The 20,454-nt window shown below is 37.7% G+C and overlaps 1 protein-coding gene across 1 annotated transcript in view; it reads left to right on the top strand.

Moving 5' to 3' along the window:
• NECAB1 (N-terminal EF-hand calcium binding protein 1) overlaps nucleotides 1–20,454 on the top strand; it is a 174,659-nt gene that overhangs the window by 150,266 nt on the left and 3,939 nt on the right. The window contains exons 10-12 of the mRNA XM_003902951.5: nucleotides 6,429–6,541; nucleotides 15,481–15,558; nucleotides 16,817–16,908. Of these exons, the coding sequence (XP_003903000.1) occupies nucleotides 6,429–6,541; nucleotides 15,481–15,558; nucleotides 16,817–16,908 (283 nt within the window). The remainder of the gene's footprint in view (nucleotides 1–6,428; nucleotides 6,542–15,480; nucleotides 15,559–16,816; nucleotides 16,909–20,454) is intronic.

Consider the following 20,454-nt stretch of genomic DNA (forward strand, 5'->3'; position numbering starts at 1 on the left):
TCCTGCTGTGATGTGCACTGGATATACCTGAGCTGAAACCTGGTTCTGTTCATTATTATATTTCCAGCATTTAGCCTAGGGCCAGGCACACTGAAAATGCTCAGAAATAATTTTTCAAAGAATAAATTGATGTTTAGAGAAAAGGGAGCATTTGTATCCCTAGGGATAAGATGTCCATCCAGAGGGGCAGCGCTTTTTGGAAACAGAAGAAAAATGGACAAAGCGATCCTAAAAAGTACATTAAGATGCAACAAAAAGAAGTTAGCAAATAACTAAAAGCAGTACCTACCAAGCTTTATTGTTTACTTTATGTTGAGGCAAACATGCATAGTACATTTTGTTTCAGGAAGTTGGATGTTTACATTTACATTTAGTGAAAATTTGGATTTTAAAATCTTGGGTAACTAGGAGAAAAATCATTTTTTAATACCTTAGATGTATTATATACTTTATAGAAGTCAAAGGATTGTTCACGCATTTATATGAAACCAAGATAGGAAATAACCTTTCATCTCTGAATTGTGCACAAGCACTGACTACATGATAGAAGAAGGTGAGACCCATCTGTGTGTAAGGCTCCTGCCCATCTGTCCAAACTCATAATCCAAAGGGATTCTTCAGAGTAAACTTTGTGGGAGTCTCAGAAAAGTTTAATCGGCCGGGCGCGGTGGCTCAAGCCTGTAATCCCAGCACTTTGGGAGGCCGAGACGGGTGGATCACGAGGTCAGGAGATCGAGACCATCCTGGCTAACACGGTGAAACCCCGTCTCTACTAAAAATACAAAAAACTAGCCGGGCGAGGGGGCGGGTGCCTGTAGTCCCAGCTACTCGGGAGGCTGAGGCAGGAGAATGGCGTAAACCCGGGAGGCGGAGCTTGCAGTGAGCTGAGATCTGGCCACTGCACTCCAGCCCGGGCTACAGAGCAAAAACTTCGTCTCAAAAAAAAAAAAAAAAAAAAAAAAAAAAAAGAAAAGTTTAATCATGGCTGCTACTGTTAGAATCCTATAGTTATGAATACTTTCCCCCGATAAGTTAGATCTGTCATTGCATGTCTAGTGCTTTTATCCCTCCAGAGACAGGGATGTAGTCTGTGTTAATTCATCAAGACCCCAACATTTTAAAATGGTAGGCTTTCATGGGAAAGTGAGAGGAGTGGGTCTTAAGCATATATACATACTAAGAATAGCGGGTTTGCATAGTCCCGGAGGCTCAGGAATTGTTAACCTTGTGATCATGCATCTGTTATCTTCTCACAGGTGTGCATTAGAGGAAAAACTATACTCCAGACAAAGGAAAAACAAATATAACTTTTCTAATGTTGTGAGAGATAATTGTCTATTCTTAAATAATTTTCTAATGTGAGATTATTTTCTCTCTATAGCTATGAGGAAGAAAATTTGTCTAAGGATTGTTTGTGAAAGGAGGCAGCTATTCCATTTGCAGGTCCCTGAGCAGCCAAAGCCAAGGCCAATTTTAAAAGATCAACACACACAACATTACTAATTCAGTAGTGCATAGAAGTACTTTAAACAAATAAGACTTAAGAAGGTTGTTCAGCTCTCAATCTTGTTTAAAAGCAGGAAAGGATATTCCCTATTTCCAGCCGTATATAGAGGTATAACAATTATGCTCTTTGGGAATATACATATAGTAAAGATTTGAATTGGTTTGTTTTTTCAGAAGTAACAATAAGATATTTGTCATTAAAAGTTGTATTTTTTTATTAATGGTAGTAAGTGCGTTACTATAAATTCCTGTAAAACCTCCTATATTCAGAATGACCAAAAGCATTTTTCACTGTTATTTCATAGCTAGTGCTCTAGTGCTCATAATTCTATCCTACCATGTGTTAAATGATTTATCCTGATGCCCAAAACCAGTTTTAGAATTCGTTGAGTAGTGAGGTATTTTTCCTTTTCCATTAGTGAATGCATGAGAACTTGGAAAAATAAATTCTACGACAGAAAGCAAAGAATAAATTTGTATTACACTTGGTTTTTGCAATGCTGATCTTTACTGATCCTTTGCTATGTGCCAAGTGTTGTATTAAACACACACATAACTCAGTTAATCCTCACAATAGCCAAATAAGGTAGTACTATCCTCAGACTCATTTTATCAATGAAGAAATTAAGGTTTAAAGGAATTTACCTACCATAGCTGAAACCCTGCAGTTCAACCCCAGACCTATGCTCATCACCATGCTCTAACATTTTCAGCCCTAGTGTTTAGTGGATTTCTAGCCTGTAAAGTAGAACTGCTCTTTGCTAGGGAGGTTGTGGATGAATGGATTATTGTTTTATGAGATTCCCTACTGTGAGAGCAGAGCAGATTGTCTGGCAGGCTTGTTTAAGCACACAGCAAAAGTCCTGAACCCTAGCAACTGCCATCTCTAGTTTTCCGGGCAATGAGCCATTACATAATGAGGAGTCCAGGATGTGATTTCTTTTTTTAAGTCCATTTTTTTTTTCTCAGCCTAGAGTAAGAGATGTAACACTTATTTAGTACCTGTCATGGAAAGGATCCTTATACACACTATTCTATTTAGTCCTCCCAAAATTTTGTGATATAAGTACCACTATTCTAATTTTACGTATCAGAAGACAAACTGAGAAAGAATTAAGTAACTTGTTAAAGGCCACATAGGAAAAGTGAAGCTAATTCTTTTTACTTTGTATGCCTGCTCTTGAAGGAGAAAGAAGAAAAGAAAAAGAGGACAGGATGGTGGAGACGGATGAAAGAGCACCTAACAATTGTGCAGTGCTGTTGGGTTTCCAGGGTCACCTCAAAGCCTTTCCTGGAATAAATAGTTTATTAAGGGAATTCTAAGATTAGTCAATGGCTAAAAGCAAAAGCATCTTTAATGTGTTTGTTCCACAAATAACTTGATCACCAACTATGTTCCAGGCCTGAAGAGAGGGTCTGGAAATAGGTGAATATTATAGGCTAGAAAACAAACTAGAAGGAAAGTATACAGAATCTACAATAAAATATGATGAGGATTATCATAGGAAGGTACAGATTTGCACAGTAAGGGGACACAACTCAATTTAGGAGACCAAGGAATACTTCCAAAATGACATAATATTTAAGATGAAATCATGAAAACTAAATAGAAGTTTTTTTTAAAAATAATACTGATATATCTCTTACTATATCGAATGATTCTAACACTGCACTGAAAGAACACTAAAGTGCTAGATAAAAATATTTAAATGTTCCAAATGATTGATAACAAGCATATTATAAAGATGTGCCTGTATGGCACTTCTTACCAAAAGAGTACTGAGTAAGATGATCATTTTCCAGATATTTTCTTAATTCAAAGGTTTTTAAAAATCATGATAATTTTAAACATTTGAGCACATTCATGTGCTTTCAAAAACTCAGATTTTTCTTCAGCACATTGTTGTTGTAATACACTAAAATAGCTTATCATACAATGAGTCCACAAACCTAGTATCTTTTTCTGCCTCTCTACACTCATATAAAACTGATGGATAACGTCTTGTGAAGTCATTCCATTCTGCCATTCCTAAGGGTTCAGGGGCTATTGTCAAGTAATATAACAGGGACTATCAAAATATAAGTCTTGTTTTACAATGGCTGTTACGAGTCAGTGAGAGCGTACAAGAAAGGCTATGGTATCTCTGAAGACATATTTGAAACACAACTGTAAATGTAGTAAATAGAACCAAGTAACCTGAAAAAATAAGTTGTACTTAAAACATGTCTCTGTGTCCCAAGACTAAAAAAGATGACATTTCTTGAAATGTTCCAAGAAATCAAAGGCTGATGCAACATATTCTAATGTCACTGGCAAATACTATCCTATGAACTGAGACTGGCCTTTCATACTTACACAGCACTATTTAGTCCAAGACATTCCAAATATCCAGCCATACTTTCACTGTAACAAAATTCCTATAAGGTAAATGATATACTACTACTCCTATAATAGAGAAACAAAAATGTAGCACCATGAAAGAATATTCAGCCATGACGGAGTGCTCTGAGCTAACTATATCTTGGGATCCCACAGTTTAGTAAGCTTTCAGGTTGTGTATTTGACACAAGAGACACATAGATATATTAACAAGATAGTAGGACTCCTGTTCCACCTCTCCCAAACCCCACATCCTACAATTTGTCTCGGCCTAGCCAGAACAGAAAATTTAAGTGTTTTCTTTGGATTTCAGAAAATCTACTTTAAATAACTACTATTTAAAATGCTCCACTTGTCAGAATAGTCATCAAACTATCAAACTTAGGCAGATTATATGGGGCTCTTTAAATGGATTTCTTTGTGTAACTATCTTAGGAAAGGAGGGGGAAAAGATGCCTCTGGTTTGGGTTGCAAAGTTGGACATTACAACCCAATCTAGGAAGCCAAGAGCTCAATTTTTCCAACTCATACATCAATGTACATAAGTGAATAAATCAGTTAGCTATTGCTACATAATAATGCACCCCAAAACTCAGTGGCTTAACACAATAACCACAATTTTGCACGTAGGCAATTTAGGCTGTGTCTTATGGTCTCACATGGGCTCCTTGTATCTGTAGTAAGCTGTATGTTAGCTTCGCTGATCTTGGCTGAGTTTCCTCATATGTCTAGGAGCTCAGCTGTGCTCTATTATGTGGCCTTTACTCCTCTAATATAGAGGTTGGCACACTACAGCATACCTCTTGTTTTTGGTCATAAAGTTTTATTGTAACACAGCCACACTCATTGGTTATGTGTGGGCTGTGGCTGCTTTCACATGACAATAACAGAGTTGACTAGCTGCAAAAGGAGCCATGTGGCACAGAAAGCCTAAAATACTTACTACCCATCCATTTACAGAAAATATTTGCTGGCCTCTGCTGTAGCAGGTCTTGTTCACATGGTAATCTCAGAGATCCAAGAGAAAGAGTGGAAATCCACGGGCCTCTTAGGGCCTGAATTTGAAACTGGTTCACTGTCAGTTCTGCCACGTTTATTGGCCAGAGCAAGTTAGAAAGCCAACCCAGATCCAAGGGGAGGGAAAATAGAATCCACGTCTTGATGAGAGGAGCTAAAAAGTCAAATTAGTCAAAGGGCATGAGTTCATGGGGATAATGAAGGATTCTGGTTATTTTTACAATCCATCCCACTTGATCACGTAAAAATTGCCTTTAGACAAAAAGAATTATGATGGAATAGGTGGATGTATTTATATGTCTCATTAGGAAAGCCCATGAGCTTTCCTAATTATCTGAGTCAGTAATCACAAATGTCCAACCAAGAGGTCCCTGCAAATTTTTGTGAAAATGATATATCCATCATTATTTTAGTAGAAATTAACTCTACTTAGTCATTAATATTAAAACCACATGCTTTGATTAGTACAACGAAGTAGGAATATTTGTTGAATATACTGAATACTTAACAGTCTCTACAATATCATTGGTATTCAACAAATAGTAGCTATTGACATGAAATGAGAAACCCATTGGAATAGGAAACAGTAGACCAGGGGTTTAATTCTAGCTCTCATGCTACATAGCTGGTATTATTGTGGAAGTTATTTTTCTCATATTCTAGATCATCCTTACATTGTGTTTTGTTTTTGTTTATGCACTTTTATGATTCATGCCAATCCTTACTTTGATTTGCACTTTTATACTTTCACTACCAATTCTTGAAAAGAACTAATGTTGGTATCTAAAATTCCATAAGAAGACCACAGGCAGATCTTGAGGGAAGCCTTGAAACTACAATTGCTATAATGCTAATAGGATTTGTTACAGGAAACAGTTGCCATCCAATCCAGTGTGATCCATTAAAAACAAGCACATCTGATGCCATTACCTTTTAAACAGGGCCTGTTGTAAGTAGTTAATGTGTTTGACAACCCTGTAATATTTGATGTACCTTTGGAAATGCATAAGTTACTCATTTTTTTGAAATCTGGTTGTTTGTAATGATTGTCACTTATGTCTAGTATCACAAAATATCCAAGAAATTGAAGCTGTGCAATGAACAATAGGACTTCTCTTTAAAAATTGGTAAGTGGTTATAGGGAAGTGATCCCAGCTCTGCCTGCACCATAGAGACACTTAGGGAGGTTTTAAAAATAGCAGTGCCTGGGCCCCACTCCCAGAGATTTTGATATAAATATAATTTTAAAACTTCTCGAGTCATTGAGAATCACTGCTTTTAAAGGGAAACACGTCATTGTAAAGAACACTTTGTTCAGCTTCTGGGACTAGAGGCAAGGAAAATATCTTGCCTAGATTACAGCCTTTATGCAGTTTTATACTTGGAATACTCATGGCCTTCCTTGGTCATATTTTTGGAAGAGAATCATTTGTTTTTGTGAGGAGGAATGGGATGGGCAGTAAGAGTCAGCTGAAATCGGGCTCTGTGACAGCCAACGCAGTGACCCTCACCCCTTCCTCGGCAGCACATCATGCTTGTGCAGCGGCAGATGTCTGTGATAGAAGAGGACCTGGAAGAATTCCAACTTGCTCTGAAACACTACGTGGAGAGTGCTTCCTCCCAAAGTGGATGCTTGCGGTAAGTGCTCCTACTCCTGCACCTTAGGCCTTTGGCAGCCCAGGAATGCAGTGAAGGCATTTCTCACTTTAGACAAGGCTGGGGGTCTAGAAGACAGATATTTGAGAATCCTCACATTAAGTTATACAGAGCACTCCACCTGGGTGATGTCATTTGCTGCCTTTAACTGGATGTTTTATCATTAATCTTTAAACCCCGTGTCGTTTGATCATTAGGGGCACCAAGTAAAACGAAATGGAGAGAACAACTTGAATGAAGAGACTGAATTTCAAATAAGTTGAAATTCCCTTTTGCATCCAGGCAGCCCACACTCTGATTTAAAATCATCTCTGGTAGATGAGGCGCCAACTCTAGGACATCTAGCTGTGATTGCTCCCTTGGCAGCATGCCCTGTGGCCTAATGACCATTTCAGCCATTAGGAAATTGCAGGCGTCCCTGAAGTCATGATTTCAGTCCTTGGTCATTAAAAGAAAATGAAGCAGCAGCAGATCTTTTCTTTCCTCTTTCCATGGGTACCACCCAGCTCAGGCTTCGGATATCTCAAGCTACTAAAATATACTATTCCTCATCTTCAGTTTTTTCACTCCAACTGGTTCAATAAACAGTTACTATAATTATTTTCTGGAAACAGTTATCATAGAATTCCCTTAACTGGAACCTACAGTAACTCTCTAATGAGTATCTTATCAAAGGCTAGACGTTTGTCCTGACTCTATATTTAATCCTACTGACAGACCCAGAATCCATATCACTACTATTATTTGTTCTCCCTCATCTAAACACTCTGCCTTGGTGATGCACAGCTAGAATTTCTGATATAATCTGTTTGTTCCCCACTGTGCCTCAGACCTGGCTACTCTTCCTCTCAGAAATGTGCACCCAGCTGCAAGTCTCTGCCAGACCATGCACTGCCTCAAGTTCAGACTCCCGGTTCAAATTCATCTGCTTTTAGAAAACTTCTACAACCAAGTCTAACCCTACCTTATGAGTTTGCTTAAACTATATTTCATAATGCTCTTCAAATATTGGTTTGGGAAGGTTTTTATGTGTGTATGTGTGTGTACGTGTGTGCATAAACAGATACTTCATGTCTCTGGGTGTTTTGCTTTTCTTCTCAGTGTTTAATTAATTTTATTCATATCCCAGCAGAATATTTCTCTAGCTAAGGAGTCTGGCTCTGGAAATAAACATGGGATTTTACTAGCTTTGTGGTTTTGAGAAAGACCCTCACTGGCTCTAAGCCTGAGTTTCCTCCTCAAGAGACTCATGAGATGGTTGGGAAGATTGAGACAGTCCATATGCAGTGCTCAGCACAATGCTTCCCATCCACTGAAGATGTGAGCTGAAGTCACTATTGCGTTTACTATTGTTTCCTGGTTGTCTGGGTGACTGACCTCCTCTCTAGAGTATGAGTGCAGTACCTCCTCAGTGCCACTAACAGCTCATCATCTTCCAGTAGTGTCTTTGTAACAAGAACACCGGAAATGCTGTGCTTCCATGATTATTTTTATTATTCTATGTCACACCAGACTCAGAGGGCACAAATAAAAACCCCATTTTCGTCCTTTTTACTTCAGTGACTCAAGACTTGCAAAGGTGGGAATATGTGTCGTTTTTAGAGCCCACTCATTTGAAAATAAAATTGAATATTTAAAAATGCAAAGAGGGCCGGGCGCAGTGGCTCACGCCTATAATCCCAGCACTTTGGGAGGCTGAGGCGGGCAGATCATGAAGTCAGGAGTTCAAGACCAGACTGACCGTGGTGAAACCCCATCTCTAGTAAAAATAGAAAAATTAGCTGGACATGGTGGCATGTGCCTCAGGAGGCTGAGGCTGGAGAATTGCTTGAACCCGGGAGGCGGAGGTTACAGTGAGCTGAGATGGTGCTACTGCACCCCAGCCTGGACAACAGAGCGAGATTCCGTTTCAAAAAAAAAAAAAAAAAGAAAAGAAAAGAAAATACAGAGAGAACCTGTATATACACTGTTCACAGTGTAAACTTCCCAAAATAGAGCTCAGTAAACTCTTTTTAATGAGGATATAGAGAAGATAAAGTCTATTTCAGTGTATTACCATCTCCAGGGATTGATGGCATGTTTTATATTTATAAAAAAGGCACACAAGTTTATTTTTTAGGTTCAGAAACACTACTTTAATGGGTGTTGGGAAAATGACCTCAAGCTACTAGAACAGTCCCAGGGAAAGGGAAACTAGCTGTGGGGGAGTGAGAGAGTGGATAGATTTGTGCTGTCTGCTGCAAATTCTATTCTCTCAGTAACCACAATAAATTGCTCCATCAGCTCCTGCTGTGAAGTGGAGGGAAGGAGACCATCTTTTTCCTGTAAGATAGATTCTCAGCCTCTCTGTTTCCTTTGCAAGACTGGTTTGTTTCATACAGTTCTTTATTCACTTCTTATTGTTGATTTTTCAGCTAATTTCTTTCTTTTACTGGAATTATCGAAATGTAGACTGTATCAGGTGGAATGAGCATCAGGGAATCACACCCATATGGAATATATATGGCATAGATGTTACGCCAGTGTGCCGGTCTACATGCAGTTTTTCAGTTGTACCAGTTAATCAAATTCAATTTTCTACCTGTATCAATTGATAATCAAATGCCACTGATGCCATCAGTCATGCTCCAGTGTGCCCAGCACAATTGCCTAGTGCTTGGCTGAGAAAATAAAGCTCTGTGAATGTCAGAGGTTCTGTTCTCCCATGATGTTTAGCTCAGTCTCACCATGATTAGGCACAAAATACTGCCATAAAATAAAATAGATATTATTAAGGACTAAAAAGATTAGACATTTGGCACCTATTTTCTTATTTATTTATTTTTGAGACAGGATCTCGCTCTGTTGCCCAGGCTGGAGTACAGTGGCACAATCATGGCTCACTGCAGCCTCAACTTCTTGGGCTCAAGCGACCCTTCCACCTCAGCCACCAGAGTAGCTGGGGCCACAGGCATGCGCCACCATGTCTGCCTACTTTTAAAAAATTTTGTACAGATGGGATTTTGCCATGTTGCCCTAGCTGCTTTTGAGCCCCCAGGCTCAAGCGATCCTCTTGCCTTGGCTTCCAAAAGTGCTGGGATCACAGGCTTGAGCCACTGTGCCTGTCCTCTTATCTTCACAGCAATAATCAAGAGGCACATATTACATCCAGCTTAGAAGGAATAGTCTCAGATGGGTTTAAAAAAAAACTTATTAAAATTTGTCTGACACTAAAACCAGTGTTTAATCCTTCTTGTCAATATTTGGTCATCCTTAGAGTTTCCTGGATTTTCTGTGGTTAACCAGGGGTAGAATAGACAAGTCCTCTCCTGTTCTAATTACAACAAGGTCTTGCTTTCTTAAATTCAGGCCACTGAATTAGAGGTTTTGCCCTATAAGTTTTTGATTAGGAGACTCGGAAATATGGGGAGTGACAGAGGTTTTGTTTTAGTAGTCAAAAGAGTTTTTAAAAAGTTAAGTTGGTGAAAAACTCAAGCAGATTATGTGGACTCATGTTTATAACATACACACACATTGTTTGATACAACACATACACACGCTATTCTTCACTTATTTTGTAATCATGAAGGCTCATTAATCCCTGTTTTTGTCATAGGGAGGTACCAATTGAATATAAGTGGTATACATGGTATGTTCTCAGAACCATTCTTGACACCAGAGAACAAGAGAATAGTTTGCTTTCAAGGATCTTAGACTCCAGTTGGGAAAATAGGATGCTCATTTATGAGGGTAGGTAGAGCACAATTAAAATCATGTTCATGGTCTAAAATTTCATAGTCATTAAATAGAACAAAATGATTTCTAAAGTCACTCAGCTACGAAATTTGAGAATTTGAATATATTCAAAACTCCATGTCAAGGGCCTAAGGAATATGAATGTAGGATTACATTGTAAGAATCAACCCTGAGGCATCCTTAAGAAATAATGGTGGCACATTGAATAATTAATCATTTATCAGTATTTATTTATTTTTGAGACAGTGTCTCACACTTTTAAAAAATTTTGTACAGATGGGATTTTGCCATGTTGCCCTGGCTGCTTTTGAACCCCCAGGCTCAAGCGATCCTCTTGCCTTGGCCTCCAAAAGTGCTGGGATTCACTGCAGCTTCAACCTCCCAGGCTCAAGTGATCCTCTCACCAGAGCCTCCCAGGTAGCTGGGAGTACAGGTGCATGCCACTATGCCTGGCTAATTTTTTCTTTTTTGAGATGGAGACTTGCTCCGTTGCCCAGACTGGAGTGAAGTGGCATAATCTTGGTTCACTGCAACCTCCACCTCCCAGGTTCAAGCAGTTCTCCTGCCTCAGCCTCCCAAGTAGCTGGGACTACAGGCACGTGCTGCCACACCCAGCCATTTTTTTGTGTTTTAGTAGAGACGGGGTTTCACCCTGTTGCCCAAGCTGGTCGCGAACTCCTGACTTCATGATCCGCCCGCCTCAGTCTCCCAAAGTGCTGGAATTACAGGCGTGAGCCACTATGCCGGGCCATTTTTGTATTGCTTATAGAGACAGGGTTTCATCATGTTGCCCTGGCTGGTCTTGAACTCCTGAACTCAAGCGATCTGCCCACCTCGGACTCCCAAAGTATTGGGATAACAGAAGTGAGCCACCATGCCCAGCCTCATTAATCAGTAATTATATAGATGAAATAAATTGGTGACCCACAGCTTGGTATGGAGAAATGTGAGGACTGGCCCTCTTGCCATGTCTTTTCTTCATTGGTTAGGCCTTGCTTGTGATTTAAGGTAGGACATGCACATGGGGAAGGAAGAAGCCAAGAGGGAGAGTCTGGACCATTATGGGGAGTTTCCTCATTTAAAATCTTTAATCTCACCTGTTCCTGAGCCACATCCATTTCCTCTAGAAGCCATTTCACTGACACATTTTCCAGCATCCAGGAATATTCAAGATCTCCCAAAGCTCAAGGTTGAAGCTTTTAGGGCCTGCATCCAAAGACAGCTTAGCCAAAGAACTCTTGCTTTAGCCAATGAGTGTTAAGTGTCACAGGAAGTATGAAGATTTTAAGGAGAACGACACAGGCTGTTTCGGGGGAGTAGAATCACACAAGTAACAAATCACACGTGTGTTGTTGTGCAGTTTTACATTTACAAATAATTGAAAGCTAATCATTCAAGCCCTAAGCCTTTAACAATTGCTGACAAATCTTTCTAAAAATTATTTCACAATTGGACTTTTCTTGCTGTCTCACTGTGATCATTGTGTGTCATTATCTATATGGTATAGTCTCAAATATCAATGTCCTTAAATATCATTGCCCCATATTGGTCTTTTTGGCCCTTAACTGAAAGTACCCATTCTGTAAAGCAATTCTGGTTAGCACTTTCACCCATGTGCCTTTGAGACAGAATCTGCACTTTCATCACTGCATCTGCTTCTTGTCAGTCACCTTTATTAGGTTTCCTAACTCTTTGTCAGAGTGCAGGTTTTGAAGGCAAAAATGCCTAAGTTCAAAGTCTGGTTTACTCACTAGCAGCTGTGACGACCATGGACAAGACATTTCATCTCTCCATTCCTCAGTTTCCTTATCTGTAAACAATGGAGAATTAAATACACGAAGACAACACCACCTTCCGGTATCAAATAAGAATGCTTGCAACTGCAATCTAGAGTAAGCACAGTAACAGTCACTTATATTATAAGTACATTTATTATTCTCAAAAGGAATACTGGAGGTAAAAATCTCAAGGTTCTTATACAGCTTAATGTTGTCATCAAAGATCCCAGATCTGTCTTTCAGATGTGCCTTCTGGCTCTTCACCAGATGGCCTACAGTGAGGAAGAAAAAGGGAGAAATACCAACAAGCTCTCCTCTCATGTCTCATCCTGAAGATGCAAATGTTTTCCCAGAGTCTCTGCTTCCTAGCGTACTTCCCCTTGCATCTCACTGGCCAGAATTCAAGTCGCATGGTCATTGTTGGCCACTGGAAAGGTTAGGAAACCAAGTGTCCAGCAGAGAGGAGTAAGGTTATCAGGATATTCTCAGTCCAACACTGATTAGTACATTGGGTGTATTGCAAACTGAACAGTGGCAGAGTATGTTAGTAAGAGGAGAGTAATATTTGGGGAGGCAATGGACAGTGTAGCCACATGACTCCCAAAGTAACTGTGAAGGTTAAATGGCTTATCCATGGAAAATGCTTAAATTAGAGCCTGGAACAGAGCAATACATGTAGAAATCATCACCACCACCACCACTATTAATACTTATATTATTAGCTTGCTGCTTCTCATTGCTTTGATATGTACATTTTCCCTCCATTTCTTTTCTGGTTTTCCTCCCACCCCATTCCTTTTGTTTCTGTCATGCTTCTTAGCTTTGATACCATTAAGGCTTAGCTTTCATAGCTACTCACCGAATGAAAGCGATACTTTCCTTTTAGCTATTGGGCTAACAACACACACACACACACACACACACACACATACACACACACACACTAAGCCAAGTACTGAGTTAAGAATTCTACATGTAACTTTTTTTTCTTCATTTTCAGACAGAGTCTCGCTCTGTCGCCCAGGCTGGAGACAGTGGCTTGATCTTGGCTCACTGCAACCTTCACCTCCCAGGTTCAAGCGATTCTCCTGCCTCAGCCTCCCGAGTAGCTAAGATTGCAGGCATGTGCCACTGTGCCCAGCTAATTTTTGTAGTTTTAGTAGAGACAGGGTTTCACCATGTTGGCCAGGCTGATCTTGAACTCCTGACCTCAAGTGATCCACCCACCCTGGCCTCCCAAAGTGCTGGGATTACAGGTGTGAGTCACTGTGCCCGGCCTTACATGTAACACTTTAATTCTCATAGTATTGTTATCACTATTGTACAGATAAGGAAACCAATGTTGAGTATTGGGATCAAGGTGGCACAGCTAATAAATGGTGGATGGTGGAAGGTCTGTTGGGCTATACTTTAAATCACTGCCATTTCATACTCCTTTTTACTCCTTCAAAAACTTTAGCATTATGCTAAAATTTTATGAATTTCTTATCTTACGGTCTTATGGCTAGTCTGGAAAGTGAAATGTTCAAATAGCAGGATAAGTGGGCTTTTAATGTAATAAGTATACAAATAAATCAGTTTTCAGGAAGCAGTTGATGAAGAGCTTGAAATACAAGGCTAAGTATTTTAAACTTTATCCTAAAGAAAATAGAGATGGATTGCAATTTGTCCAGTGTACTGCTGAAGGTTATGTTTGGGGATTACATCCCTTTGAGACTATGATGAGAGCTATAGATTCTCTTCCTAGAAAAACATATATATGCATATTAATTTGCAGATCATTTCTGGGATTTTAGTGAACCCCCAAAGAGCACATTCATGAACTCCTGGGATTAGAAAATCACAAGTTCCACCTTCTATTCAATTCTTATGATTCCAGAGTAAACCTTTCTCCAGAAAATCTGAAGTTGAGCTAAAAACAATATTTGCTGCATCATACCTTAATGAACCAAACTAAATAAACAACTGAAAAAAACACAAGCAGAACTAAAAAAAATTAAAATTTCTGTGTGTAGTTACTGCCACCTGCTGGTCACACTTCAGTAAATCCTAAATCTACATTAATCAACTATTTTACTGCTGTTATTTGTTCTCTTACTGGTAAGTTTACTGGTAAATTCTTTGTTAACCCAAAAGCCTTATTGTTTTTATAACCCCTCATTTTGCTTTCTAATATGAATATATTATGAACCATCAGGCTGAACAGTCTGTACTTTTGTAATTCAGTTTTTAAAGTTATCTTTATTTTTGTCTCCCACTCTTAAGTTTATGAATCTCTCTATTCTTTTGTTTCAAAATTAATTTGGGTCTTCATCATTTCTCACCTATGCTATTTCACTATCTTTCCAGCTGTTTTTTCTACTTTACAATACCCTTCATACAATACCCACTGGGCCATCGGAAGGATCTTTTAATACATAGCTATAGCCACGTCACTCTCCCTGCTTTATATCCTTCGGTGGCTCCTCATTGCTACAGAATCAAATTTGCAGTCACCTCAACCTATGTTTTCAGCCACCCTACTTTCTTCACTCCTTCAAAACATATTATGTAGACTTTTTCCTCCTTTGGGCTAGTCAAAGGACTGGAAGGAATAAATTTCTCACCCAAATTGGAAAAGAAATGTAAAAGGAAAACAAATTGGAAAATAAATTTAAAAGGAAAACAAAAAACCCTTGCAATTATGGCCAGAATGTGGACTCTTAAACTTCATCCAGAGACAGTGTTGAGCAGTGTGTGTGTGCGTGTGTGTGTGCGCGCGCGCGTCAGAGGGAGAGACAGTTTGAGAGACAGGGAGAAAGGGAAAAAAGAGAAAGGGGAAGAGAGCCATTAGGTATTGGCGAACTAGGAGTCAGTTGTATAACAGTAGTGTGGTCCAAGTGACTCAAATGGCATAGAGCAGGACCCACACAAAAACTGTCAATACAGGAATGTTGTAAGGCTAAGAATTTGGCAGAGGTACAGTGGTTGATAGGGCCAATCCTAACAGCTACATTTGAGGGCAAAGGCAGGTAGCATGCACTCACATTTTTCTGGGCCTAGCACAACAGATGCTCAATAAACCTTTTTGAATGAATGAATACAATTTTGCAAAAGTTACATTCGTGATGTCTGCAATATATTGAGACTGTTTTCATGATGCAAAACCAGAAAACTAAAAAATCAAAACAAAACAAAACAAAAAGCAAAAAAAAACCCAAAAAAAAACCAAAAAAAACCCCACTTATGCCAAACAGACATATTGAACAAATAAATTCTTGACAAATCTGTTTGATTTTCATGCAGGCACCTTAGATTGTTTCCTCTATTAATGGATAAGACTGTTTCATACTACATATAGATATTAGAAAAGTTAGCTTGTATTTTTAATTCCCAGTAGCTAATTATGCCTTTTATTTTCCATTTCAGTATTTCTATACAGAAGCTTTCAAATGAATCTCGCTACATAATCTATGAGTTCTGGGAAAATAGTAGTGTATGGAATAGGTAAGTTGTGAGCAAGCCTGATTTTATGTGAAGCCAGGAAGGTGGCAATATGTATGCATGATGTAATTTTAGGATTTGTAGGAAAGCTCCGTTCTCTTTTACCTTACCTTAAAACCTGTCCCATTTGCCCATTACCCTGAATTCTACGCACTTTAAAAAATGTATTTAATGGCTTAGAAACCACTTGTCTTGAAGTACAAATACTTTTGATAATGATCCCACTTTGAGTCTTACCATTTTACTAATGTTTTCAGATAAGAAGATATAAATGGGGGTATGTGTGTCTAAAGCTGGTGAGGGTAGTGGTGAGGGTGGAGACAAAGGATGGACAAAAATGAGGTGGAAAAAAGAGCTTTACCTAATTTTTCATAGGATAGTCTATGCAGCTATTTTATTTTACAACAAAACTACATACAATTTTTAGAGTCATTGCAGCCCAACACCTTCTAAATGTCTTTAAAGACTAAAAATAAACTGGAAATTCAAGACGTTGATTGTCAAAAATTCAAAACAAATCAACTTCTTTAAAACTAAAATAATTACTAATAGAAAACAAACATATAATTTTAAAATGGAATGAAAGAAATGTTTGCTCTTCTGAGAGTATATAACAATTCCTGACCATTTAAAATGGTACAGAGAATATAGCTCTCTAAATAAGTCCATGTTTAGGGTGTTAAATATGGCAATGGAAGTAATAGAATACCTGGAAATTCAGTTGATCCGTATTTCACCTAAAAGTTTTATTTTTGTGGCAATTTTGAAGGCACTTTGCGCTATAAGGAAGGCAAAATGATAGCAACAGTATTTCAGCCATAGAAGGAAACAAGGTAACTTATTCAACTCTGTGCTTCCAGGCCAACACTTTCAGATAGTCTTTCAGATTTATTTTTATTATCTAGAAATGTAAAATATACAGTCTGTCTTATTATCTATTCTGTTTTTTAAACTCTCCAACAGCTATAATATTCTTTTCTATTTAAATTTGCTGCAGTAAAGTCTACTTCCTATTTTATCCTCTAAAAAAGTAATGTTCTCCTGGTTTAAAACCTTTTTAAAAAAGTTTCTGATAACAATCATTAAATTACTCCTGAGTCATTTTTGAAAGCTGAACAACCATTAAAAGAAGCTTGTATCCAGGAGCTTACTTAATCCACATCATCCTGAACTTTGCCATCTTGATCAAATTTGATCTCTGCTGTACTTGGGAAGATTGTAAATAAAAATGCACAGCCTTAACCTGTAATTATTTACACAGCCACCTTCAGACAAATTATAGCAAGACATTCCAAAGAAGTAATGTGGATTTCTTGGAAACTCCAGAACTCACATCTACAATGCTAGTTCCTGGTAATTATCCTGGGTTTACAATGCTTCTATATCCTTTTGTATTTTTTGTTTGTTTCTTAAAAGAAGTATGCTCTTCCCTTCTATATTTTATCAATGAATGTATTCTCTTATTTATTTCTTTATATATCTTATGGCTTGAGAGTGGGGGGGAAGAAATAAAAGATCTATATATTTGTTCTATTTTGTCCTTAGTGAACCCTATTTGTATTCCCAGCTATATTGAACTTACTATTAGTCATTTGCTAATCATATTAACAAACTTGAAGTAGTACCAAATCATGATATTTCAAAAAATTATTCAAATATTTTACCATATTGTAATTTAGTGTATTGGACACAATTTGTTCATCTACTCATCCAATTACTGATTAAACATATATTTACTGAGTATTAATATGTGCTAGGCACCAGGGTGTTTAGCCTATTTACTGGTACTGATTAAGCTCCATTTCTGAACAAGCATTGTGTTGGGAGCTACAGAGGGTACAAACTAAAAGCAAAATCCCTACCCATAAATTAGCCAGGCATGGTGGTGCATACCTGTAATCCCAGCTACTTGGGAGGCTGATGCAAGAGAATCACTTGAACCTGGTAGGCTCACACCTGTAATCCCAGCACTTTGTGAGGCTGAGGTGGATGGATTACAAGGCCAGGAGCTCGAAACCAGCCTGACCAACACGGGGAAACCCCACCTCTACTAAAAATACAAAAAGTAGCTGGGCATGGTGGGGCATGCCTGTAATCCTAGCTACTCAGGAGGCTGAGGCAGGAGAATTGCTTGAAGCCAGGAGGCGGAGGGTTGCAGTGAGCCAAGGCACTTCACTCCAGACTGGGTGACAGAGCGAGACTCCATCTCAAAAAACAATAATAGTAAAATAAAATAAAATAAAATAAAATAAAATAAAATAAAATAGGGGGAAAATCTTAGAATACAACTTCTGTAAATATGACTGCTGCAGGCTTTGTACATAGAATGCAGGAAAGTGAGATCCACATTTTACTTATCTTCACATTCCCTACCCTATTACAGTATTACTATAGGACAGTATGTGGCAAAAAGAAATTATTTCCTAGATGAAAGAATGAATAGGACTTTGGCATCATCATAAATGTATTGGTCTTCAGTCAAAATTTCCATGAAGTCCTGACACGTAATTTTTGTGTCGCCATCACACCCATTTCCATTTCTCCCAAACCAATGTGGAAAGAAAGGAACAAAGCTTGTTCTTATTGGTGCCTTGAGTCTTTCCAGGACAGAAACACCTGAACAAAAATAGAGTAGGAAAAGAGGACAGAATAGGAGGCTACTGAGTTATCAGTAAGGGGAAAAATGCTATAGCAAGAATTGAAAATGTGGAATAATCTGATAGTTTTCTGACTCAACACTATCATTATCTTGAATTATTTTCTATACACTACTAGTGTCATTGACACATGCATTATATTACTCTTTCTCTCTCAGAGCATTTCCTAATTTAGAAAGAAAAACTGACTACAGATAAAACTGGATCAATTCTTGTTCTGTGAATCCAGCCAGGTTCAACGCAATTTAATGCCTTTTAATTGCTGCCCTATTTGGTATTAATCTCATATTACATTTAATTTCAACAATGATTACTGGAATTTCATAGAACAAGAGGAAAAGGTAGGCATGATTTCTGACACAATTTTAAAACCTACAACATTTTAACATTTATTGGGACATCCTACCCTATTTTAAAGTTTTATCACTGTGACAGCAGGCCTATTCCAGTAAGTTGAAGTTAGCATATAAATATTATTTGTGGGTTTTAATGGCCATATAACTTATAATACTATTTTTAAAAACCAGTTTTGTGCATTTTGTGTTATAATGGTTATGAAGATTAAAAAATAATAATAATTAGCTGGGTGCTGTGGCTCATGCCTGTAATCCCAGCACTTTGGGAGGCGAAGGTGGACAGATCACCAGAGGACAGGAGATCGAGACTAGTGGCCAATATGGTGAAATCCTGTCTCTACTAAAAAATACAAAAAATTAGCCAGGCATGGTGGTGCATACCTGTAATCCCAGCTACTTGGGAGGCTTAATCAGGAGAATCACTTGAACCTGGGAGGCAAAATTTGCAGTGAACTGAGTTCGTGCCAGTGCACTCCGGCCTGGGTGACAGAGCAAGACTCTGTCTCAAAATAAATAATTAATTAAAGATGTATTAGCTGCACATATTTATACCTAAAATTAAAATCTGAAAGAAAAAAGGCAGATATTACATTTAAAAACGCAGTATGAGTAGGTTTGTATTTCTAATTTAACTTACAAATTATGATTTCTGGTAAGATTGCTTTTTATGGTTAAGACTACTAAGTGGTTTACCTAAGATACATCTAAAGAAATTAAGCAACTAAGACAGACTGCATCCAGATATGAAAATATACACTATAATACATTCCAATGACCTCTCAAATATAAAATCCTTCAAATGAAGCATACTGGAATATGGCAGCCCAGATCCATTAGCCATCATAAACCACCCAGACAAAAAGAGTATATCAACTTGGTCTGTGGAGCAGAATGTCCCTTGGCAATAAGAGAAAAGCCTATGGCTATGAGAAAACAGGATACAAAAAAAAGATCCTATTTCCAGCAAATTACTTGAAAAGCTTTGAAAGCAAATTTCAATCCCTTCCATTTATCTGTTTCTCACAGCGTTCCACCAATCATACATCTTTGCCATTGGTTTGTTTTCGGGATATCTATATTCACTGGGATAAACATTTATAATTTTAACATACAGATATACTAAAATATTATTTATAACCTATCTACTTGCTTATACCCAATATTTATGAGATCCTATATGTATAAATATATGGTATTTCTAAATATCACATATGTATAAATATATGTATAATTACACATGTATTTATATGTATATTATACATATGATACATATTTATAAATACATATCGGTATATTATATATGTACATATGTGTACATATATGTATATTGTTATAGATGTACATATCACATATTATATGTATATATTATAGTATATGTATATACATATGTATACATATTATATGTATGTATATGTATATTTATGTATATACATACAATATATAAATACATGTGCATATATGTATACTATATGTATAAATACATGGTATTTCTACATATAGGATTTCATACTGGGTATATAAATACCATATATATATATATATATATATATATGGCCTAACTACTGCCAGTGTTGGGCAGATTCTAATAAGAACAATAGCATGATTTTAGCTTCACGGCATTTATAATTTTGCTGCCAAAACAAGTTCTATTCACCTAGAACAAAAAATTTTAGACTGCAACAAAGTGCCAAAAGATATGGTACAAATAAGTGCATAAGAAGAGTTCAATCTTGCCTCAAACAGTCAGGAAATGGTGACTAGAAAGATAAGTTATTATGCAGACTAAAGGTAAGGGGAATGGTCTCTTTAGATATAATTTGCACCTTGAACGTTCTTTGCCCTGTAAGTTATTTTCATTATTTTAGAAAATGTTTTTCTCTTTTCAG

The sequence above is a fragment of the Papio anubis genome, chromosome 8 (genome assembly GCF_008728515.1).
Source record: "Papio anubis isolate 15944 chromosome 8, Panubis1.0, whole genome shotgun sequence".
In the NCBI taxonomy this organism is placed as follows: domain Eukaryota; kingdom Metazoa; phylum Chordata; class Mammalia; order Primates; family Cercopithecidae; genus Papio; species Papio anubis.